Genomic DNA, 25,682 nt, shown 5'->3' on the forward strand with positions numbered 1-25,682 from the left:
GCTGCAATTAAAACCGTTTCCTCTCAATCTTGTGTGAAGATAGAAAACGAGTGGTTGTCCTTACAAGAAATCTTGTATAATTAAAGATTCTTCATTGCCCTTGTACTTTATCTTTTGGCACAAGTCTTTAAGTGGCATTTTATTTTGGTGCTAATGTTGACTGGTAAATACTGTTTATTCAGTGGTAGAACAATGCCTCTACTGTATGCAAAGGATGCGAGATTCTGATGAAGACCTTCAGCCCCCAAATGCCCAGAAACGCCTTTGTTATTAAACGTAGACATCTGGATTTTAAAAGCTTCTTTGGTTTTATTTGGGGAAATTAGTTTTGTAGCTGAGAGCTTTTGGGGTGTAAGCCTTTTGGACTTGACGTAAGAAATATAGTACCAATGATTGTCATTCTTTAGTATGGCATATTAATCACTGACCTTCTTTGTGTTAATCCTCCTAATGACACTTCCATTCAAATACCTAGCATTAAAAGATTAAAGTTTAGAGATTAAAAAAAAAAAAAAAAAACCCACTTTACCTTGGTTGACTAGTGTTGCCCAAAGCCCCAAACTCTTCTGGAATTTACCCGGTTTTTTGGAGGCACCCTAAGAGAGCGCTGACAATTCATCTGTCCTGATGCAGATTGTTTCAGTCACGGAGCGCACATGTAAAGTCTGAGATACAGCACCGACAGGCACCCAGCCTTCCACGTAGGTGGGGTTGGCCCTACGTGTATTTGACGGTGTTTGGCTGGCCCTTGGGCAGTCTCCATGCAAGTGCCAGAGTTCCATCTTCTAACGTTGTTTCCTTGGTGACTTCAATAATCTATCAAAAGATAAGCATCTCTTGAGGGGTAACGTAAGCCATTTCCACACAGATCAGAAAACTAAACGCCTATCACAGCAGAAAACTGCAGGAACAGGAACCAGGGTAAGGGGTGAAGCTGGTGGGGGGCGGGGAGATCTCATTTAGCACTTTTTTCAACGACCTAAACCCTTCGTCTTTTTAGAGGGCCCCTCATATATCACTGTTTACTCCTTAACTCATCCTCGCCCTCCCAGAACAGATAAGGAGAGTAGTTAGTGTCCACTGAGAAGGACCTGGCCTCTCTGGGAGTAGCTACTGTGGGGTAGTTCTCCGGCTAGCTGCGCTCCATCCGCCCCGCTTTCTTCAATCCCTGGTAAACGAGAACATTTTCACGGACTGCAGAAATAACCACTCGTGCTTCAGGTCCTCTCCCTTGCTGCAGTATTTGTGAAAGACTGGGAGTTTTACTGGTAGGACACCCCTTGCCGTGCTGCCGGCGCCGCCGCCGTCGTCGCACCGGCGGCTTCCAAGCGCTGAATCCCGCCTGTCTACCTCAGCGACGCACCTCCGCCGGGCTCCTTCAGGCCGCAGGCGCCCCGCCCCCTGCCACCTCCAGGCGTCTCATTGGCCAGGCCCCGCGATCGCTTCGGCTCCTGACTGGCGGCTGCGGCTGTCAGTCTGCGCGGCAGGCACATTTCCGCATTGAGGGGCGCTGCTCCGAATGGAGGGGGAGGGGAAGTGTTTAGGAGAAAGTGGGGGTTCTGGGCGTCCGGAGACACCAGCCAGGTGGGCGGAGGGGGTCAGCAGCTGGGCAGCAACCGCTGGCGAGGGGCTCAAGGTGTGCATTGTTTAAGGGGAGAGGGGGAGAGAGAAAGGTGCCTCAGAGGTAACAAATTCTCCCAGCCTGCGAGCCTTCTTCCCGGGGCGTCATAAACGCCCCCAATTTCCCAGCTGCTAAAGGAAGAGGAAGAAGGTGGGTCTGGCTGGCGGTTTGGGAAGGTGCGGGGACTGGCTTCCCGCGATATCCTGGGTGGGTGTATTTCCTTCCCTGAGGTGTGCAGAGCTCCCCTGCCCGAGCCGCTGTCCGCTCCCGAAGGTCGAATTTGGGCGGAGGAGCGCAGGGCAGGCGGGACCAGGGCGTGTGGAGAGGGGTCGGGGCCCTCGCGGGCTCCTGGCCCTGCGCCTCCGGAGCCCGCGCGCCGCGGCCCGAGTGTCGGCTGCGGGGGAGGGGCGCTGTAAAATCGGCCCCTGCGGGGAAAAACGCCGCGGCCGGGCTCCGCCGCTCGACGCTGGGAGCTGGAGGCCCGGCCCACCCGCCGGCCCGCGTTCTCGGCGTCTCCTAGTCCCGGGGTACTTATGGGCTGGTAAAATGCCTCCAGGGTAGCTGCACTGCCCCCTGGCCGGGCTCACCCGCCTCCCGGATCCCTGCTCTGGCGGGGCCGGGGTTTCCTGGGGAACCGGCCGGTGGCCAGAGGCTGGACGGCGGCGCCGGGGAGGGGGCGGCCGGGGGTGCGGCCCGTGCCTGCTGCAGTCCTGCCCCGGAGGGGGTGGGGACCTGGGGGCGGTGAAATAATCGTCGTAGATCCGCCTCTTTCATTGATGAAAGTTAAGTTCGTGTGGTTTTACATTTTCCCGGAGTCTCCAGCTAGCTAGCCGTGTAGGCAAGAGTTCCTAGCGACTTAGGCGCACCAAGTGTCCGCCTTTTGGAAGTGGGGGAGGAGTGGTTTTCCTGGGTGTATTCTTTTATTTTGGGGGAGGGGGCGGGAGCCAGTTTTCATCGTTTTGAATAAGTACTCCCCTTAAGTGGCTACACACAGGAGGAGAAAGAACAAGTCAGTTGTTAAAGTAGGGGAGGAAGAGAGACCTGCCGTATAGCGAGCGTGACTTCATTTGAAATTAAAAAAAAAAAAAGCCAGACTGTTTTATTAAAACCCTAAAATGTCAAGATTTGTACAAGGTAAGACATACTTCTTATCTCCGGGGTTGCTTCAGTCGAGTTTGGGTACTGGCAGTCGAGAGATTGGTGGGTGGTTTGGTAGGGGAATGTTCATTTGAGATACCTGTGCGAAACCCTTTTCGTTAAAATTGACACCTGAGCTGGGTGAACTACTGGGTTGGCGTTTCAGTTACATATAATTTATGCCTCTGTGCTCCTCTGGGTTTAGTTCTGCCTCCGTGAAATTCAGCTCTTAGCACTGTGGCTCCCGGGATGGTAGCTGGATAGTAGCTGTAGATGATGATAAAACAGGCTTTTGGCTGCTGATTAATCCCTGTTCTCTTTTCCTGGTGGGTGTCAAGGGGTCTGTGTGTGCGCGGACGGGAAGGGGAGCCGGGAGGGCAGGGGGAAGGCAGGTGGGTTTTGCCAGGACTGTTGGTGAAGCTTTAGTGTTCTTGGTTGCTACTCCGTTTTTTGTGTGTACGTGGTTTGAGTCTCAGATTAATTTATTGCGAAACCGGGAATAGCCCGGAGAAGCTGGAGGTCATTTCAGCAGGAGAAATGACTTTGCTGCATGGTTGTGTGTGTTTTTTCTTCTTTAAAACCTGGAAAGGTTATTAAAGTTTCTTTGAAATTTGAAAATTGCCCTCTTAATTCCACATGTGTATTAAAAAAAAGGGTTAGAGGACGTCCCTTAGCTCAGTAACATTGCATGTATGTGTGAATGTATGTGTGTGCGTGGTGGACGCATTGAAATTGGTGCTGTTTTAAACCTCGGTCCCCCATTTGTAGTATAGAATTTGCCTTACTTCTACTATGCAAGTAAACCGTTTCTTTGCAGACCCCAGCATGTGAAAACTTCAGCCATCTTGCTGAACACACAGCTTGTGAAGTTCACAACCAATTCATACGACTTTAAATAAATGTAGATACACTTAAAAAAAAAAAAAAAGGTGTCAGTAATGGCCACCTTACTGGCCACTTAATGTCATTTGACCCTGGAAATGAAAATGCTTTGGTAAATCTCACATCACTTTGTTAACTCTTTTGTAAACTTTGTGTAATGAAGTAGGAGAATTTGCCTGCCTGAATTGTTATAGAAACGGATGAGACACTTAACGCTTGCCTTTAGTACTAAGCTCAGAAATGTCACTTGTCGTTAGACTTTCAAATTCATATTATAGCTTTTCTGTGGTGAGAGATGCTTCTTATGCTCTGACTGAATAAATGCCTTCAAGAATAGAAAGCCAGAGGTAACTGTAAGAAACTTACTGCTTTTGTAACAACAAAATCCAGTTATCATAAAGTCAGTATTTTGTAAGAATGTGCCAAGGAAAAGTGGACATGTCACTTCTCTTTGGAAGTTAAGAATGTTATTAAATTCAAGATATTGCATTTACTCTTTAGACTATATTGCAGTATTGGTGCATACTGACTGATTTCACAGCCTTTGCTGTTCATGGCTAACTGTCCTCTGTAGATTCTACATCAGGAGTTGCTAAGAGTTGCTGTGTATGATTGTTATTTCCGTTGTCATTCACTTAAAAAAAAATAACTTTATTATTTTGGAAAAATTTTAAACATATGTAAAAGTTACAAAGATGTTTCCCCTAATATTAATATCTTGTATAACCTTGGCACATTTGTCAAAACTAAGAAATTAACGTTGGTATGTTACTCTTAACCAAACTACAGATTTTATTCAGATGACCGTTCCAGGATCCACTCCAAGATATCCCCTTGCATTCTGTTGTCACCCACTATTACTTTAAATGATGATTTCCTTTTAAATTGGCAGGTTTGTACAAAAGATGACTCCCCCTGCCTCCCCAAAATTAGCTTGATCGTGCTCCTGTTTGTTGCTGTTGTTGTTGGGTGCTGTCGAGTCGGTTCCGACTCATAGCGACCCTATGCACAACAGAACGAAACACTGCCGGGTCCTGTGCCATCCTTAAAATTGTTGTTATGCTTGAGGTCATTGTTGCAGCCACTGTGTCAATCCGCCTCGTTGAGGGCCTTCCTCTTTTCCGCTGACCCTGTACTCTGCCAAGCATGATGTCCTTCTCCAGGGACTGATCCCTCCTGACAACATGTCCAAAGTATGTAAGACGCAGTCTCGCCATCCTTGCCTCTCAGGATTCCTGTTTATCATTGTTTAATTTTTGTACTTCACGTGTAAGCCCTCTATGTTTAATTAACTCTACTGCTCTTATAAATGATAAACCTAGTTGGCTAATGACTCAGCTGTCTCCATAGGTCAGTTTTCAAGTATATGGATTGGGATTTTTGTTTTTGAATTTTTTGTCTTAAAGCAAATCAAATGATTTGATCTTTGCTCCAGCACTTAATGATATATCCACTCGTTGACACTTAGCTCAGGACACCTCCTGGGGAAAGAGTAGGCCTCTGTTTTCATACATTGGCTCAGTTAAGCTTTGTGAGAACCTTAAGAATTTTTTTTTTTTTTAAAGAAGTAGATGTTTATTATGACTTTACAGCTGAGGAAAGTTTTTTTGTCCAAAGTTCACAGCAGGGCTTTGAACAGGTTCCTTCCCTGTTGAGAATTTGCATTTCTCACCCAGATATACTGAATCGGAATAATCCCTAGGTGATTTATATGTATAACTTGCTGGGACCATGTTAGAAATGCAAATTCTAAGTGGGGAACTGGTTAGAAATGCAAATTCTCAGGCCTGGTTCCCAGCTACTAAGCACTGAAATGTGTGTGTGAATGTACCCAAAACCCTCCTCCTCTCCAACCCCTTGTGTTGCCTCTCACATTAAAAATTTATATAAATGGCTTGTCTCTTCAACTAAAACTGTCAGTTCCTTGAGGGCAAAGAATATACTACATCCCTGGGGGAAATATAGTGTCTTGTCAGGGGTGAATAAAAGAATTTGTAATTGATGCCAAATGAAAAACAGACAACACAGCACTTTCTGTGTAGTTTTTAGTAGGCTAAACTTACATTTTTGTAGTTTTTTTTTTTTTTTTTTTTTAATAAAATACCTCTTAAATAACAAATGTTGGAAAGATTGAAGGGCATGGACTTAGGTTTAAATTCTGTTATAAATGGGTGATCTTATACACATAACTTTTCTGAATCTTAGTTTCTTCCTGTATAAAAGTTGGGTATTAATATTTATGGGAGAGGGTTATTGAGAAACTGAAATGAGATGGATTACGCGAATGCAGGACACATGGTAAAACCAAAAACCAAACCTGCTGCCGTCGAGTCGATTCCGACAGTAAATTTTACTTTTCTTAAAATAATGGTGGCCCTTTCAAATGACAGTGCCACTGAAAGTATAACCACATATCATCAACAGAAATAAACAGAAAGAAGGCAGATACGACAGTTCTTATTTTCCTGCTTCAGGTTTGGTGTTCAGGCCTGGGCACTGGGGAGTTAATATGCTTTTTTTTTAAGTGCAGGGGGAGTGGCGGGGAGGGGAGAAGTTAGAACAGTGGTGTGAATACATGGTTGGTGACAGTTTTTATTTCAGTGCAGTCAACAAAAATTTTTTGAATGCCTACTATGTGTAGCACACTGTGCACTGTGTTAGGATTTCTGGTGTATCTGTTACGGTAGGAACTTGAAGCTCGAGAGATCTGGGTAGTAGACCTGTGTGCTGCACACATGTGTTGATGAATGTCATGGAACATGGGGGTGCTACACTCGGTTTGAGTCTCTTCCCCCAAATCTAGGCAATGCGCCTTACAGGAAAGCTGGGCATCTCCATCCTCAAGCACTTTGATGTGAGCTGAATGGCACAAACCATTAAGTGCCAGACTATTAGCCAAAAAGTTGGCAGCTCACACCCACCCAGAGGTGCCTTGAAGACAGGCCTGGCAATCTGCTTCCAAAAGGCCACAGCCTCTGGAAAACCCTGCGGAACAGTTCTACTTTGCATATTTGAGGTCACCATGAGTCTGAATCCACTCAAAGGCATCTAACAACAGTAGGTAGAAATGTTCAGTTAATAAAGATACTTAACTGGGTAGACAAGAGGGTTCTCAAGAAGGTTGAACTGTCTTTGGTTATCTCCTCAAGTCTATGTTCCTCAGACACTTAAGGTTCCTTCTCATAGAAGACTCATCACTGTATCTTCACCAGATCTTTGGCCTAATTCCCTGGTTAGTGCCATCTGCCCTCAGGTCGCCTGCTGCCTGCCTATGAAATTACTTCTCCAGAGGCTTGTTTTCTCCAACTTGGGGGTTGTTGCAAGGCCCCAATTATTCTGAATAAATGCGTGTACCGTTCTTTCCTAGCTGAATGAGAAGGGATTTCTTAACAACATTGGAGGTGCCAGGGGACATCAGCAGCTCTGCGTGCCATTTGGATTTTGCTTTTAAAAAGTTCTGAGAGCTCTGGGGTAATCTTCCTAAAAGTTGTGAATCTTATAAATAGAGGGGTGACTATTGTTGTCTAACCAGCTAAGACCATGTTATGTGCTTCTACTGTAATATTAGAGGGACTTTATTGTTGTGTTTTAATTTTTGGAACTGTTTTAAATGGACCATTATTTATTAAAAAATATAAAAAATTGTTTTCATAAATTGAGATACTTTCATATATTTTAGGGAAATCCATTTAAGTGTATATCATTTAAAAAATATTTGAGACGTGTCAGCCTTCCCATTTGTTGGAATTCTCTTTTTGTGACTTTTTTGGTGATTCCTGTTTGGTAGATGGCAGCTAGCCAGGGAAGATTCGCTGGGCTAATTATAACTGGAGGGGTTTCAGATGAATACAGAGAAGAGCAGCCTTCTGGGCCATGGTTGTCAAGGTCAGGCCTTGGCCTGGTTCTTTTCAAATCCTAAGACTGAATTTATCCTGTTGCTGATTATTTGGATGGCTAGGATGCTTTTAACCCAGGGGGATTCTGGCAGGGATTTAAGGTGGGACAAGAGACAGCAAAGCAATAACTAAGTCTTACCTCAGTTTTTAAAGATGTGGCTTAGGGTTCATTATGTTGCTGGAGAGGGAGAAATGTGGCTAAATACAGATTTGCAGTTATAAATGCAAAGTTAGAAAAAAGCAACATGAAGACTTGGGCTGATAAGAACTTTACTGGCAATTTTCCAACATGAACTTTCTAATCTTTCTGGTCAGATTGCCCTTGTTCTTGCTAACTGGGCCTCTCTTCTAGTACAATGGATGATTTTCATTTGTGAAAGCCCATTTTTTTTATTAAGTGGGGGGGAAGCAAGAAACTTGAGGGAAATTAATACTAACTGGCACACGTTTTAGAAGTGCCATTTTAATTTTCTGAAGATAAATTGAAAAATAACTTTAAAAAAGAATAACAGAAAAAAGATGTTATTTCTGAACAGTAGGTATTTCCTAGCAATACTGCTTCACAGAGACCATTCTGTGTGTGTGTGTGTATTATTTTTTTCTTCATAGATGAGCTGTAGTAACTTGAATTAAGATAATGGGATACTTAATATGTAACTTGTAATGCGAGGAACATTAGTTGGCCAAATAATGAATATGTTCCAGTAAGAGGACAATATACTATAGTTTTCCAGTTTCCACTAAGTTGTATTTGTTATTTTTTGTGGAAATGCAGGTATTGTGAGTTCCCAGAAAGTCAGGTAATATATCCATTATTGGAAATGTAAACAAATATTTGAAAGTCAAAATAACTCTGGATTATCTGCGCAAGTGAATAATTAGAAGTGGACTGTACTAACTTTCCATAATGCTGTCGATCATGATATCCAGAATTTTCTACCATTGGAGAAAATCATGAGAATATTAGAATAAATTTGTGTGTGGGGTGGTCCTGGAAACACTGGTGGTGTAGTGGTTAAGTGCTACGGCTGCTAACCAAAAGGTCGGCAGTTCAAATCCATCAGGTGCTCCTTGGAAACTCCGTGGGGCAGTTCTACTCTGTCCTATTGGGTCGCTATGAGTCGGAATCGACTCGACAGCAATGGGTTTGGTTTTTGGTTTTGGGGGGGGGTCCTCTGAGGACTTGAGATTTAGTGAAAGAGAAAATATGATTCATTTACCACCCTTTTGATTGCTTGGGATCTCTTTAAAAGCTCGGTCCTTTTTAAAGACTGGTGCCTTTTTGACACAGGCTATAGTTCCTATTCTAAAATAGAGTATTTTGAACTCAGGGAAATAATGTTTGAATTGTGGACATCTTGGGTTTAGTCATTTGGTGGATTTTTCCAGAAATCAAAAAAACCTTACCATCCAGTTGATTCCGACTCACGGGGACCCTATAGAACAGGGTAAAACTGCCGCATAGAATTTCCAAGTTGTGCCTAGTGGATTCAAAGTGCCCACCTCTTGGTTATCAGCTGAGCTCTTAACCACTGTGCCACCAGGGCTCCAATGACTATTAGTTGTTCAGTTCTTTGGAAGTTGGCTTGTTAAACTATTAGAAAAAAAAAACAAAAAACTTTTTTATGTGTTTTTTGATGGAATAACTTACGTGTGTGAGGAAGGGGATAATACTCCGTTTGAAAGCTGTTTCCCAGTTCTCTTAGTTGGTGATGTTAGGCATGTTCTTTAGTTTGTTGCAAAGTAATTTTCTAAGGCTCAAATTCTGCCTCTGCCAGCAGTTTCATTGTTTGTTTTTCTTAGTTGATGCCAAATGAAATCGATTGTGCCCCAAACCATGTTGACCGTTAAAGATTATTTTTTGAGAGCCGTGGAGAAGTTGCCTACCTTGCCTTAGTTAATTTACGTAAACACCATGTTTCATTTTGCAAAATATTTCTAGATATTTCTGTTAGTTTTTCCTATGTAAATCAACAGAGTTCCGTTTCCCTGTGATTTCACTCGCATCTTTTTAAAAAATCGTACTCACTGCACTCATGTACATGAAGTAGTCATATTTTGCTTCCTCTGCTTTTATTTGTTATTCGCCAATTGTAAGAATTCTGTTCTAGGGGTACCCCCTTTGACGACAGCTCCCCTTGCTTCTTGGCCACCAAGGGGATTGGAGTTTGTGTTTTCCTGAGTTTGCCGTCTTGGCAAAGGCTGGTGTGATGTTTCATTTGAAATGTTTCATTATATCTCTGCCTAGAATTCTAAAACTTCAAGAGTACAAGAAAACGGAGTAACGATGCATTGCTTTGGATTCAGTTGTGCCAATGGTGAAATGCCTAGCCTTGGTAATAAAATATTTATAGACGGCATAAAAGCTTTCTTCAGTTTTTCACTGCTCAGAAAACAAACAATATATCAGACAGTTGAAGAGCATAAGATGCAGTAAGGGAACGCTTATTCTAATTCGTAGTTCTCACCTCACTATGAGTCGGAATCAACTCGAGGGCACTGGGTTTTTTGGGGTGGTTTAACCTCACATAATAGTCACAGATGAGTTTTTGCTGGTTTTCATTCAGATTTGGTGGCATACAAGTGGAGGTGGTCAAAAGTCAAAAAGTCACTGCCATCGAGTTGATTCCTGCTCGTACTGACCCTACGGGACAGAGTAGAACTGCTCCATAGAGTTTCCAAGGAGTATCTGGTAGATTTGAACTACCAACCTTTTTGGTCAGTAGCTGTAGCTCTTAACCACTATGCCAACAGGGTTTCCCTGGAGGTGGTAAACCATGTAAATACACTATAACCTAGAGAGGGGAGACCTTCCCAGGGGAGGAGGAAGAACAGGGCGTCAGGTAACAGCAGGCTTGCATTCCAACTCTTGCACCCCCACTGTGGCCTTGGGCAAGTCAGCATCTCAGGGGCTTGTTTCTTCATCCCTGAGATAAGGTAAAGGAGCCCTGTGGCACAGCAGTTAAGCACTAGGCTGCTAACCAAAAGGCTGGCTGTTCAAACACACCCAATGGCTCCGTGGGAGAAAGACCTGGTCATCTGCTCTCATGAAGATTACAGCCAAGAAAACCCTGTGGGGCAGTTCTATTCTGTCACGTGGGATTGCTGTGAGTCAAAAATTCACTCAGTGGCACCTAAAAACAAATAATACATTGCCCAATTTTGTTTAATTCTTAAAATTGTAAAAATATTACATTGATATTTATATAACATAATAAAAAGGAAGTTTAGAGGTCGTTTTACCTAGACTACTTGTCAGTTTGGGATCTCTTTGACCACATCCCTGATACTTAAAAATGAGCCTCTGTGTAAGAAGTCTTAGGGACTGGGGCTTCAAGTGCCCAATACGCAGTCCGTACTTTCCTTAACTGTCTTTCCCCATGACCAGAAATCATGGCTTTTGGGCGCTTTCTGTTTGACCTTATCAAGCACTGCTTCCTTCAGGCTGGGCTTTGCCTTATTTCTATATGTCCAGCCTATAATTAGATCTTACCCATTAACCATTGAGTCCAGTCTATTCCAACACATTAAAAAAAACCCATTGCCGTTGAGTTGATTCCGACTCATAGTGACTCTATAGGACAGAGTAGAGCTGCCCCCATAGGGTTTCCAAGGAGTGGCTGGTGGGTTTGAATTGCTGACTTTTTGGTTAGCAGCCTAACACTTAACTGCTGTACCACCACGGCTCCCATTCCGACTCATAGTGACCCTGTAGTACAGAGTCAAAACTGCCTCCATGGAGTTTTCAAGGCTATAATCTTTAAGGAAGCAGACTGCCACATCTTTCTCCTTGGTGAGGCTGGTGGATTTGAACTGTTGACCTTTGGGTTAGCAGCCAAGCACTTAACTACTATGCCACCAGGGCTCCTTTATAAATGAATCATAGTCGGCTCTACTGTATTCCATAAGCACTACTTGAGCATATACTTTATCTCAAGCTCTGTGTTAGGCAGTGGGAATACAACTATGAGCAATTTAGACATCCTGTTGATATATTCTCATAAAGTTTATAATTTATTGAGGTAAAATAGGTATTGAATACTATTAAAGGTATGTTATAAAGGGGAGTACAGGAACCTACCGCGCGAGCACATAATTGATAATCTTGCTTAGTTTAGAAAGATTTCGAGGAGGACATTACATTTAAGCTGAACTCTGATAAATAAATAGGGGCTGATTGGGCCAATAATATTGTATATGAGAACTTAAGTCTTGATTTCTAGTTTAGTGCCTACACTGTGCTATGTGTTGGGAATGCAAAATTGAGTAATGTAATATGGCTTGCACCCTTAAAGGGAATACATTCTAAGGTTGTTGTCAGACATCTAAGCAAAGAATTTTAGTTTTAGGGATATTTGATAAAGCGCAGAGGCAGGAGTGATTACCCGCTCCATATTAAAGAGTTGTGGTAGAAAGAAAGACCTCTTTGAATGTTCAGAAGCCACCACCTAGAAGGCTAGGAACACCACCACCAAAATGGCAGAGGCTAGTCAAGTCACAGAGTTTGAGCCTTTGGGGACTGAGGGCTCGGGAGGTTCCTCTGAGGTTGGGATGATTCATGATTTTGGAATTTATACTTTTTTTTTCCCTCCTCGTTTCTGCCTCCATCTCTTTAAAAAGTGCCGAATGGCACTTGAGATGAGTGTTTTGGAACAATCTTGTAATAGTTAGGATGCTTTTAATTTCATGGGGCAGAAAAAATGCCAACTCAGTTGGCTTAAAAATGAGGGACTTTTATCTCATCATATAAGCCTTCAAGCAGGAGTTCCAGGATTGGGTAATTCAGTATAGAGACTGCATTAGAGGCTGTCTGGGATTCTGTCCTCCTTTCCTTCATATCTGCCTCATTCTTGGGTCACTTTCCTTTATGGTCACTGAATGGCACAAGAAACTGGGAGTATGGGTTGGATGTGCCTATACACATATCTCCAGGTACTGTATCTTCTCGTCTGTCTCTCTTAAGTGAGGTAAGCCTTTCTTAAAAGCCCTTTAGCAAACTCTATCCTTGTGGCTCACTGGCCAGAATCATATGTCGTTTTGTGCTTAAACCATTCACTGGGAAGGCTTTAGACCAATCTGGGCCTGGGGCTAGGATGTCTTTTCTGAAGGGCATGGCCATGGGGCAAGAATAGATGCCAGAATAGCATTGGGGTTCTTTTAGAAATGACTACTACAAACGGATTAATTTAAATGGAGTGTAATCTATATCAGAGCTGGTCAAATGAATACTGGTAGCATTTGTTCATTAGAAATGCATATTCTCCCCACCTCAGACCTGCCAAGTCAGAATCTCTGGGAGCATGCCCTCCAGGAGAGCCCTGCTGGTGTCATAGTAAAGCATTCAGCTGCTAATCCAAAGGTCCAAGGTTTGATCCCACCAATCTCTCCGGAGAAAGATATGACAGGCTGCTTCCATAAAGCGTACAGCCTTGGAAACATAATGGGGCAGTTCTACTCTTCTTCTATAGGGTCGCTATGAGTCAAAGTCTACTTCATGGCAAAGGGTTTGGTTTTTGATTTGTATGTACGTTAAGGTTTCAGAAGCATGGTTCTAGATGTCATAAATGAAGTAGGAAATTGCTGCCTTTAGGCCTTCTGCTTTAGCACTTCCTTTAGCTTTGCATACTCAGAAAGGTACTTTAATTTGGCTTTTAAGACTTGCCTAATTTATATTTATTTCGGTAGGCAATGAGTTTCCCATCAAATGAGAAGTGATAATGATTTGGGTTGCAGTTTAGGTACACTAGGCCATCTTTCGAGCATCACCAGATTAGAGTGGCACGTGGGCAGACTAGTTGGAAAGCTGTTCTCATCATGACCAGGACAGTGAAGATGCAAGGCGGATTAAGGTAGCAGCAGTGGAATGGAAGGCAGTGGTGGAATTGGGGTGATTCAATTAAGTTGCTTTGGTATTGGATTGGATGTGATGTGAGGGGAGAGGAGGGGAGAGCCAGCTGACTCTGAGGGTGCAGCCTCGGTAAGTAGGAGAACGATAATGCCAAGGGGAGCAGGGAGGTGATGGTGGTGAGATGAATTTAGTTTGGAAGATGAGTTTTTTTTTTGGGGGGATATGTTGAGTTTGAGGTACCCAGTTTGGGTATCCAGGTGCAAAAGGTTTAGAAAGTGGTAGGGAATGGGAGCCAGGAGCTCAGGATGAGAGGCACATATTTAAGTTATCGGTAAGGAGGTGGGTAAGGGAATAACTGAAGGAAAAAAAAAAAAAAGATTTGAAGACAGCATCTTGGGAAGCCTAGGTAGTAGAAGAAGAAAGAAGGAGTCAAATTGTAGAAACTGAGGTGTGGTCAGAGAGGCAGGAGAAGGTGTAGGGTAATACTGGGTAATCCGAAGGAGAGCTTTTCTGGGCGGAATATTCACCAGTTACAGTGAGAGCCCCAAAGAGGCTGGTTAGCTTCACTTGGCCACAAACCCTGCCTGTCTAGGTCCTCAACTTTATACATGGTTATTTCTAGTGGCCATTACGTTTTTGGAGTTTTATGCTTGTTTGTATCACCAGACATTCCCTGGTTTGAGATTGAGCGGATTCTCCAATTTCTCTGACCTTGTGGTTTTCCAAGGACAGTTGGGACTGATTCGTTGAGTAGTTGGAGGTGGCCTGGGGAGGGCTTATCACCCTCTTTTCGGCTCTTGGTGTTCTCCCTATGGCTGTCTGCGGCCTGTGCATTGTGGAATTAGCTTTGTAACTTAGAATATGAAGTTGTTTTGTTTGTGCCAGTACTGGGGTTTCAGGGAAGGGTATAATGTATACCTCTTTTTTTCTACTCCTTTTTTTGTTTAGTGTTTTTCCTCTCTTTTTCTTTCTTTTTTTAGAAGGGGGAGGCTCTAGTTGGATAGGGGAAAGTCTGTGATGTTGAAATTTTAGTTCCTGTGAACAAGGAAGAATTAAGAAATTGAAGAGGGGTGGAACCTTCTGAAAAAAGTTACTGCCTGTTCTCTTCCAGATTGACAAATTGTAATTAAGTTGACCAAGACAATTCTAGTAAGCCCAGTTTATGTGTGATGGGGAGTTTCCTGTCTGTTCACTTATTGGGTATAAGAAGAGATTCTGTTAGAAATGCTTTTGGAGGAAAGTGTTATTTAGGGATTGTAAACCAAGGATGAAAGAGAACTAGATTAGGAGGGAAAAAATGAACAGGCTACTTGTTTTTTTGTTTTTAATTGTACTTTAGGTGAAAGTTTACAGCTCAAGTTAGTTTCTCATCTTGTCTCCTGTCTCCAGACAGAAGCTGCCCGTTTAGTCTCAGGTATCTACTTGAACTAAGAAGCGTGCTCTTCACGAGTATCATTTTATGTTCTACAGTCCAGCCTAATCTTTGTCTGACGAGTTGGCCTTGGGAATGGTTTTAGTTCTGAGTTAACAGAGTCTGGGGGCTGTGTCATCTGGGGTTCCTCCAGTCTCAGTCAGACCATAAAGCCTGGTCTTTTTACTAGAATTTGAGTTCTGCACCCCACTTTTCTCCTGCTCCATCAGGGATTCTTTGTTGTGTTCCCTGTCAGGGCGGTCATTGGTGGTAGCAGGTGAGCAGGCTGTTTTTATCTCACTATGATGGGTGCCCTAGTGGCTCAGTGGTTAAAAACTGGCAAGCTATAGCTGCTAACCAAAAGGTCAGCAGTTCGAATCCACTAGCTGCTCCTTGGAAACCCTGTGGGGCAGTTCTGCTCTCTCCTATAGGGTCAATGTGAGTTGGAATTGACTCAACAGCAACAGGTTTGGTGTTTGGTTTATGGTGAGATGGGGCTCATAAAAACTGGCTTTTCTTTTGAGCTCTAGAATTAGCCCACTCTGTGACCTTGGGCAAGGCATTTAACTATTTCCAGTAATTTTCCATAAGGGGCGGTTTCTTCATCTGTAAAAAGATTAAAAAAAAAAAAAGATTAAGGTAGATTAAATGGTTCTTCCCAGATCTAAAAACGTTTTGATTTATGACGGAGGTAATGAAGTGTTTGACTCCTAACCCACTGTCTCTGTCTAAAGTCCAGGAGGAGCAATTCTATATTGTTAGGAAGTGGGGAGAGACAAAACATTTCAGGTTAGAGATCTTGCGTTATTTAGGGCATTCTTTAATTGACCTTCCTTTAGAAACACAGCTGTCATTGCCAGAAGTGTAACTTGAGAATGTTCAACTCAAGAAGGTTTCTAAGGCCTGCACTTCTTTTCCTACCAGAAATTCCAGATCTTTCTTAGAAAAGTCAGAACGGGCAGAGAGGTCACTGTAAAGGGAAATGGCTGCTAGCTCTGTGCCTCCTTCTGGTCTCTGCCCACTCTTCTTGCTTAGGTACTCTTCCTTATTCTTTATTCTTGGATATTCTTTTAACTCTCTTCCTTGACAAACCAGATCCCAATAGTACCACTTTGCCCAGGGGAAGGGGAAGGAAACAACTCTGGAATTAGGATGGAAGAGGCCGGGGGCTTGCTGTATGTCCTTTTGTCGTGTAAGCTGTTCATATCTGTAAAGGGGATGGAAGGGATACAGATTGCTCGTTGTGTGCATTTGGTGTTGTATCACACAAATGGGAGGAATAAAGAATAGAGAAGTTTGTATGGCATCACAACTTGGGTTTGAGTCTATATCTGGCTCTTCAACTTAATCTTTTGAAGGTTGGACAGGCTGCAGTTGGCAAAGATCACATGTAGTGTTAAATGTTAGTCTTTCAGCCATAGGGTCTTAGCTTGACTTGGTAGGGCAGATACAGTCTGTATATTTTGACCTTAAATCATGTTAATTGATAGGCTGTGGTTCTGCAGAGGAATCTTTTCAAGTTTTTTTGTTTGTTTGTTTTTGACTTGTTCTCATTTAGACAAATCTCAAACAGCCGTTCTAGTTATTTTTAAACTTTTGCAGTCACATTTAGTTTTGATCTTATTTTGGCATTTGCCCAGAGTATAAGTAAGTTAGATGTTTCCATCACTTTATTTTTTAGGAATGTAACTGTTTGAATGCTTGCTTTCAGGGACCTAACTTTGGCAACAAAGCAGAAAGTCAGTAGATGGCTCTGAGTATAACAACGACAACAAAAAACTATTTTAAAAATCATTGTGTACTTTTTGATTTATTTTAATTGATCTGTGACAAAGAATCAAAAATTCATGTGTTATTTTGATTTAGAGGATTTATATTTAGATTTTTTTTTCCAGATTATTTCCCAAACATTAATATGGGAATTGGTTTAGATTGAGGGATCAGCATCTCTGGTATGCATGGGGTGGCAGGGTGGGGGACTTAAACTCTGACAAATTTTAAATTACAACTCAGTATGCAAAGTGGTGAACAACTCTAGTTTAAAACGTTCTGCAGTAGCTTTTAATTACCTGTCACAGTTTATGCAGATGTGCCCATCCATTGTCATGGGTTATTTATAGATTATAATCAAATTGCTACTTATTAGTCAAGACATCTTTAGGTTGTTTGTGGAATACACGTAATGTATGGTGTTTCTTAGCTCATAGAGTAGTTAACAGTCGTCCCTTGGTATCCACGGGGAATTGGTTCCAGGACCCCCTTGAATACCAAAATCCACAGGTGCTAAAGTCCCATGTATAAAATGGCGTAGTATTTGCATATAACCTACCTGCATCCTCCTGTATACTTTAAATAATCTCTAGATTATTTATAATACCTAATACCATGTAAATGCTATGTCAGTAGTTGTTATACTCTATCATTTAGGGAATCATGACAGAAAAAAAAAAGTCTACATGTTTAGTACAGATGCAGCCACCGTAGGCCTAACTACATAGTAAATGTCAGCAACAAACATTTTTTTTTCCTGAGTATTTTCCACCCTTGGAATCCAAGAATGAGGAGGGCCGACTGTATTTATGAACCACAGTCTTGGGTCATTTTGCTTGTTCCACTGGAGTCCATGAACTTAGTTGTGTTGTGGTTTATGCCTATAAAAACAGCACAGTTAGAAAATGGCTGTTGTAAGTTTGTGTCGTTGTGCTCTCACCAAATTTCCTTGGGTTTTAATATGATGCAAAGTGTGTATAAAAAATTTTTTTGAAGATATTGTTAAACATTGCATTCGTTAGTATTTTTAGATATTGGCAGGGGTGGGGGACTGTCAACATTAAATTGCCCCAGAAGTTACATAATTTACTAATTTCTGTTTTCAAAAGTATCTTAGAAATATTGATTATGCTGGCTTTAATTCTGTTTATATAAATGTTTTCTTCTCCTGAAAGAGTATGTGGTGTTTAAAAGTATATAAGGGCAGAGTTTTTAGCCTTACCGATATATGATTCTACTAAATTAACCAGCATTTGTAGAAATCACTAGTTATCAAACAAAACATTTGAACATAGCTTAAATACATTTATAGAAATAAGATTTTAGTTAGGGTACTGAGGTTAAAGGGGGGAAGTGGAAAATAATCTGATCACTCCTTAATTTTCTACGAAGTAGACAAGGTAATCACTGTCCAGAAATTAAAGGGTGTAAAACAGCCTGTATGCTCATTTTTCTCCCAAGGTACTTGGGTCTGGTGTGTTTTCTTTTTCTGTGTTTTTCTGTTTTCCTTGTTTTTGTCTAACAGCATTTCTGTCACCTTCCATGAGTCCCATCTGTCACAGATGTGCCCAGCTGTACCAAAAGCCCTGATAGTCTTGTCCGACACAGATAAGCAGTGGAAAGTCTTGGCTGACACTGAGGACCAGAGAGGGGGAGTCAGCTCTGTGGCCCCCTGTGACAGTCTCCTTTTAAAGTGAAAATTTTTGATACGGAGAAGTAGAGGCACCTTGGAATTACCAGTATCTCTCAAGGGGTTTTTATTTAGTGGTGAATATGAAGCTGGAGTGGCTCCCCTTCTAACGTGGAAGGGATTCCTTCAATTTTTCTTTTCATCTGGCCTGGAGAGGAGGAGGGAAGAGTCTTTTGCTTCTGTGACATTGCCAAGCCCCTTCAAGTTCTCTTAGGAGTTGAGTAGAGTTCCATAAAACATTACACATTGTTCTAATTTTTCTGTAGTTTTAATGAGAAACATTACTAGATGTGAGACTCTATGCTCAAATGAAGATTAGTCCTCTTACTTCCACCTGCTTCATCTCTCTCCCTGAAAGTGTTTAGTGTCCTAGAGACACTAGTAAGTCACGTCCCACACCACCTCTTGCCGCCTAGTTGGTTTTGACTCATAGCGACCCTATAGAGTGGAGTAGAACTGGCCCACAGGGTTTCCTAGATGTACCCAGTAGTCAACTTTGAGCCCGTATGAGTATATTGACCTAACTAACTGACATTGCTGGATGCTGTGGGGAGATGGTGGGACTGTAGGATTGCGTCTTTTTATTCCGGGAACACCAGAAATGAATCACTTGTAGCTTACCAGCTGTTTGAGTGGCTAATTTTTCAGTTCTGGTTTTCTATTTTTGTTTTAAGATCTTAGCAAAGCAATGTCTCAGGATGGTGCCTCTCAGTTCCAAGAAGTCATTCGGCAAGAGCTAGAATTGTCTGTGAAGAAGGAGCTAGAGAAAATACTCACCACAGCACCATCACATGAGTTTGAGGTAGGGACTCTACAGTGTTTTTGTACTGTCTACCTGATGAGTTGTGGCAGATGATGGTGACCCTCCAACCTGGACTAAACACAAGATGTAATAACAATAACAAATCAGGATTGCTGAACAATAATGGATTTTCAACATCTGTTCTTTGCAAAGCCATTGTCTTTTTTTTTTTTTTTTTTTTTACATTCTAACAAGTTCCCAAAGTTACTATAAGGATCAGGTAAAAATTACACTTTATTTGTTCTGTGTTTTGATGTCTTGGGTTGTTGCTGTTTTTACGTGCCATGGAGTCGCTTCCAACTCAGTGTTCATTTGGAATTGTGAGAAGTTTATCAACCATACATCTACATGCCTTTTCCAAAGTGCCAATGCTGATACCCTAAGAAAACCAAACCCATTACCATCGAGTCAATTCCAACTCATAGCGATCCTATAGGACAGAGTAGAACTGCCCCATAGAGTTTCCACGGAGCGCCTGGTGGATTCAAACTGCTAACCTTTTGGTTAGCAGCCGTAGCTCTTAACCACTATGCCACAAGGGTTTCCTACCAATGCTAATAGAGTCATACTATTTTTGACAACAATGATAGGAGTTTCCCAGAATTGGGAGGTGTTTTCTTTCATTTTCCACTTTTAAATCAGTACATTATCTTTTCTATTTTCAAGTTTTAAAATGCACAGAATGTTTTGAGCTTAGGTGTGTTTTGTTCCTGTTTGTTCTTTTGGTTAAGATTAATTTCCACTTCAAAGAAGCAGAGAAAGATGTTGGTAAGTAAATGTAGAGAACCATTTGGAATTCCCATGGACCACCAAATGGTATTTAGATTACATGATAACTGGTGGGAGGTGGGGAGTTCCCATTAGGTTTTCTTTCTCTTTTATTTTGACTTTGGGTGTTTAAAAAGCCTCTACTCCTTGTTGTAATGCTATAAGAATTTTATTTAGAAGCATTTTCAATATATAGTTTGTGCCTGTTTTATTAAGTATTAAGCATTCTGCTGGTTGTAACAATTTCTATTTTCATTCATAGCATACTAAAAAAGACCTTGATGGATTTCGGAAGCTATTTCATAGATTTTTGCAAGAAAAGGGACCTTCTGTGGATTGGGGAAAAATTCAGAGGCCTCCAGAAGATTCGGTAAGTTTTAGATAAAATGTAGAAAAGCTTAAGGCAATTTCAGACGTTGTTTTAACTTCAGGGGGTGGGTAGGAAATAGGGGATGTGTTAAGAACCATCATTCAGACATAGACAGGGATTGCTTTGAATTCTCTGTCTCCTCCTGCTGAAACCACAGTGATAACCTCCTACTGCTTTCCCTGCTTTTAGACCCAACTTTCTAGTCCTTCAGAGGGTTCCTGCAAGTCTGATCTCCTACAGCACTCCCTTATAACTTAACTTCCCTGAGTAGAAGGTAACTGTTTTGCAAAGTACCAAACACAGAGGAAGAGCTTCATTTATGTTCTTTTGCTCATACTTGCTCCCAAACCATTTGATTTCTTGTTGCCTGTAGGGTCATGGACAGTTTGTCTGATACTTGAAAAAAGCTCCCCCCATTCTTCCAACTCATCTTTATAGCCTTATTTTCTTGTCTGCCTTGGGTCAGCCAACCTGGCACGCTCTTCTCACACATTGTCTTTGTCTGCTTCAGTAATTCTGTGTATATTGTGTTCTTGAAATGCCGTGATCTCTTCATCTGTTGAAATCCTCTCATTTTTCAAGGCCCATTCCATATGACTCCACTCTGTTATTGGCTCCTAGCAGAAAGCTATGCTGAGGAAGTGTGCAGTAGTGTCAGAACTAGGTTGGAATCCTAGCTCTGGTGCTTTGTGTAAAATGAGAATAAACCAAGCGCTTTATGCGCTTCACCAGTTGTTATGAACCTTTATTAGGATAATATATGTGGGAACATATTAAACCATGAGGCACTTTGCTGACGTTAGGAGTTATTTCTACCATCACATGGCACGTAGCTGGCCTAATGGAGTAGGTGTTTATATGTGTGTGTTGTCGTCTGTACTAGACCATACTTTGCTTAAAGGCTGGGGGCAGGTGTAGGATTTTAGTTCCTGAGCCAGCGTTTGCTGAATGGCTGATCTAAATGAAGTAATTGTCTAGAGGGTGGGTTCTGTTAACACCGTGGCCTTTCCTCCTTTTTCTTCCAGCTCTTTTGGCCTTGGGCTGCTTGTGGCACTTTTGACTGCAGGTAGGAAAGACTGGATAGAGTGGAATAATTGTATGTAGGTAGTTGATCTCTTAGGTGTCTATCAATCTTAGATCATCTAGTATTGGTTTAAAAATAGGGCTGTTTAGAGAAGGAGTTCGGGAAACTATTGCCTGAAGGGTGCCCCATCGCTTGTATTTATAAAGTTTTATTGGAACACAGCCATGCCCATTAATTTATGTATGGATTATAGCTGCTTAGGCTAATGGAATCCTTCTTAAATTTTTTCATATTGAGAAGATCTTAAATATAGTTCTCAGTTGGGAGTACTTTTACTCCTATGTTTAGAAATTGTCTTTAAGGTCTCAAATTTTTTTAAGTTATAAATTATATGCTCGTTGTAAAAAAGTTAGAAAATAAATGAGCTAAAAAAGAAAAATCCTACCTAATTTTTTTTATACTGAAGTTGTAACTTCTCTTGCCTGTAATGCTTGCCAGTTACAGTATGTGTGTGTCTTAGGGTCTGCTTTTTTTTGTCTTTGATATCCTTGGCACTCGTGAGTGAATTGTGGTTTATTTTTCTCTTTTTAAGTAGTAGAATTAATATTATTTTCTCCTGAAAAGGAGTAGTAAGAGAAGTCTTCTCAATAGGTATGTTGTTTAAAGAAGGAACTAGATATAAATTCAACCAGATTTTAAAGATATTTGGGAGCAGGCCTCAAATTACTTAAGGCACACAGATTCGTTCCTTTCAGCACATTTTAAGATTCAAGCTTCTGCTTTGCTGGTGGAGAAATCTGCCTTTGTATGTTTTGAGAGAAGATCACGATATATGGCAGGGCTTCTTGAAGCAGGGATTGGAGAGAGGGGAAGGAAGGGGTAGAGAGATCAAAATCAGTTCAATACTCCGTCAAGGTTCCGATAAATTCTCTTAGACAGCTCTGCCCTTACAGTGAGCCATAGTTACTAACGGGAATGCAAAATCGATGTAGAAAAAAGGATAGAAATAAAAAATAGAAGTCTCTATGTAATATGATCGGTGAAGTCTTTTTTCTTTCTGTTCACAAAAGTAGACGTCTTCATTTTGAAGATTTTTGCAAGAAGAGGGGCCTTCTGTGGATTTGGGGAAAAATTCAGAGGCCTTTAACATGAAGGTCTTAATGTTAAAGGTTTGGAAGGTAGAGCCAAAAAACAGTTTGCTCTTCAGCTGTGTCATGAGCTTCTTGATGGCACAAATGTGTCTTATACTTTATACCTGCAGTGTGATGAATGACTTAGTATGGCCTTTCTCAGCATGGTCTTGTAACTCCCACCCAGGTGATTGGGTGGGGCTGTGCGAATAAGATAATTGTGGCCCAGCCAAGGGGATTGATCAGTTTTGCCTTAAAAGAGAGCCAATTCCAGAGCAGAAGGAGAGCCCAACCCCACCAAGGAAGGAGAGACCCACAGGAGAGGGTGAAGTGGGCTTCCCAGCCTACAGAGTGAGAAAACTGAGCGCCTTTGGACACAGACTGAGGGCCAGGGAGAAGCCTATGCCTGACACACAAGTTTGGGACTTGACAGCTTCCACAACCACGTGAGCCATTTCCTTTATACAGTTCGTGAGGTCTGTGAGCTGTTGCAGTGAATTAGGAAACCCAAAGACAGAAGGGAGAGCGCTGAGGGGAGAGGGAGTAGTTGATGTTAGAGATGATAGAGTGGTACAGCAGCTGGGAAAAGTTGGACATTTGGGACATCATTAACCTCCGCCTCATAGGAACCAGTTTTGTGCTGATGTTTATAAAAGAAATTATTTGTTTAGTACCTTGCCAGCTTTCGCAGTGGCTACGAGACTATAAATCATGGGTAAATCTTTGTTCCCCTGCTGCTCTTATCTCCTCCCCACAACCATACGCTGAGGACAGGGCTGGCTATCAGAGGGTCTCATCTTGACATAAAGTTTTAAAATGACAAACAAACAAACAAAAAAACCTATTGCTGTCAAGTCGATTGCTACTGATAGTGACTCTGTAGGAAAGAAAGCTCCAATTTCCTATCTTTTGATTCCATGATGAATTGAACAGTCTTTGTTTTCTCTCAGGGGAAATGCCGTTGTCCACAGGACCTCTATTCCAGGAAGAAAAGTGACTGAGGAGACTGATGACAGGCCTGTGAATCTTGATTTCATTCTGGTTACTTAAACTGTTTTACTTTCACAAGAGTGATGGTAAATGTATGGTTCTTTTAATGGCAGTTCTGGGTTTGACTTTGAGAAACTTCAGGTAATGTTGTTGGACCAGGGCCTCTAACTACTGTCCTCACGTCCAAAGTAGGGGCCAGTCCAGTCCCATAGAATCGATCTCCTTGAGGAAAACCGTGGCACGAATATAGGTGTTAGCTAGTACTACTCTTTGAATATCACCATTTTCCACCACCCCGCAGAGAGTCTTATTGGACCTTGGCTTGTGTTCTGCAGGGCAGTAACACCTGACATAATTTCAGTATTACACTCCTCTAACACATCTTTTATGTGAGCATCTTATGTCCCAAAATCAGATGAGAAATATATCTGTGGGGGCTCTCCTCTACCACATCTTCATCTCTGGTATGACTGTGAGGAATTTCTATTATCTTTATTTAATAAAGGAGAGCCCTGCAAGATTGAACTGGGAGAATTTTTCTATAAAACAGAAAAAATCGTATGGTTTCTGCCCTGAAATTTCTTGGGGGTCTCTTAGTAGTTCCTTTTCCTCGTTCTGGATCGGATTTGGATAGCTGGCCCTCAACTTGTCCCATTGGATAGCCAAGATGAGACTGGACTGTTTACATCAGGCATCTCAGCCTGGTAGGTCTCTGCGGGAATCACAGGCACGTCATAGATTTCTTGAAATTATAGGTAAAACCCTATATAAAAAAACCCAGTTAAATGTACCTTTTTTTTAGAGTAGGGTCACTTTGATCTGATTCTCAAAGGGGTTCATGACCTGTAAAGGTTTTGAACTGCTGTCTTAGATTCTTATTCAAGAAACATTTACTGGGTGCCTCTTCTCTGCCAGGCATTAGGCTGGATGCTGGGGCTACAAAAATAAGTCTTAGTCCCTTTTTAGCATTTTGGCCGTATGCTTGTGGAAGAAATGGATCTAGAAACAGCCAGCTACAGGGACGGTGCGGTAAGTGCAATAGCAGTCGGCCCACAGGGTGCTATGGAAGCATCTGACTTCCTGGCATTAAGGTAGACTGCTGAGGTGACCTTGAAGCAAGGCTTTTCTGAGAAGGGGAAGATAATCTAAGAAAAATAAGTTTCGAGAATAGTAGGAGTCTAGAAATAGTCAGCTTATAGCATATAATTTGTGCTCCAGTGGTGGAGTGTATGCTGGGCTTGTCTACTTCTCCAAGTCTAGAGCCAAGAGAGGGGCCTAGAGGGGGCCAGAGGCTGAGTCTGTCTCCCTGCCACTGCAGCTCCCATTCACTGGCCGAGAATCTGCCTCTTCCCTGGGTGGGTTACATGGGGAATGTCAGAAAGTATAATTTTCATTTAAGAGAGACATTAGTAGTGGAAGATTGGAATAGAATCTAAAAACCATGTTTCATTATAGATCCCAAACAGTCGTTTCGATTTTTTAAACATAGAACTCACCCAGTTAGTGAAGATTACACTTATTTTTGTTTAATTTTTTAGTTGTGATAAATAAACCTTATAAGGTTAATCAGGATTTTAGTCGTTAAGAGCTTTTATTTTTTTCATGTTAGGGTTATTGAGGTATAGTTATATACAGTAAAACTCACCCTTTTTATTGTACAGTTTATTGTACAGTTTTACGAGTTTGGCACCTACCACCACAATCAAGATACAGAACTTTTCCATCATTCCCCAAAATTCCCTTGTGTCCCTTTAAGATATAGAAAACCCAAAACCCGTCGCAGTAGGGTCGATTTTGACTCATGCTGACTGCACGTGTTACAGAGTAGGACTGGCACGTAGGGTTCTGAGCCGTCATCTTCACAGAAGCAGATTGCCAGGCCTTTCTTCTGTGGAGCCACTGGATAGATTCAAATTGCCAATGTATAGTTTAGCAGCTGACCACAAACTACTTGCACCACCCAGGGACTCATCTTTAAAATATACTTATTCTTAAACCGTTACTGGACTCTGGTTCCCGTTTTAACTCTTCCCTTAAACACACAAACTAAGCAATTGTGTATTTTTTAAAACCTTGTTTTCACTTCATTCAGATTTCTCATAAGCAAGAGGTCAGCCTGGCCTCCTCAGTTTATCTCAGGTGGCCTTTACCTTAGCCTTTTGTCTAGGCGCCACACCTGCCCTTTAACCTTCCAAAGAACTTTCTTTTTACAGTCCCTGGCCTTTTCCCCCTGTCCCACCTTCATTTCTTCAGGGCTGCCCCCAAAATGTGAAGTACCATATTTTTACACAAATAACGTGCACCTTCTCTGTTTGTGCAAACATTTGCTTAACAACATAGTAT

General features: G+C 41.9%; 1 protein-coding gene across 11 annotated transcripts in view; it reads left to right on the forward strand.

Moving 5' to 3' along the window:
• The first annotated feature begins 1,658 nt into the window (after positions 1-1,658).
• UGP2 (UDP-glucose pyrophosphorylase 2) overlaps positions 1,659-25,682 on the forward strand; it is a 73,447-nt gene continuing 49,423 nt past the window's right edge. For 4 of the 11 annotated variants that reach the window (XM_064268646.1, XM_023552690.2, XM_064268647.1 and 1 more), the window contains exons 1-5: positions 2,422-2,755; positions 18,930-19,057; positions 20,088-20,195; positions 21,221-21,261; positions 23,300-23,369. In XM_064268646.1, the coding sequence (XP_064124716.1) occupies positions 2,737-2,755; positions 18,930-19,057; positions 20,088-20,195; positions 21,221-21,261; positions 23,300-23,369 (366 nt within the window). In that variant the 5' untranslated portion in view covers positions 2,422-2,736. The other 7 variants (XM_064268651.1, XM_064268649.1, XM_064268650.1 and 4 more) reach the window with 7 other exon arrangements.

The sequence above is a fragment of the Loxodonta africana genome, chromosome 15 (assembly GCF_030014295.1).
Source record: "Loxodonta africana isolate mLoxAfr1 chromosome 15, mLoxAfr1.hap2, whole genome shotgun sequence".
Classification (NCBI taxonomy): domain Eukaryota; kingdom Metazoa; phylum Chordata; class Mammalia; order Proboscidea; family Elephantidae; genus Loxodonta; species Loxodonta africana.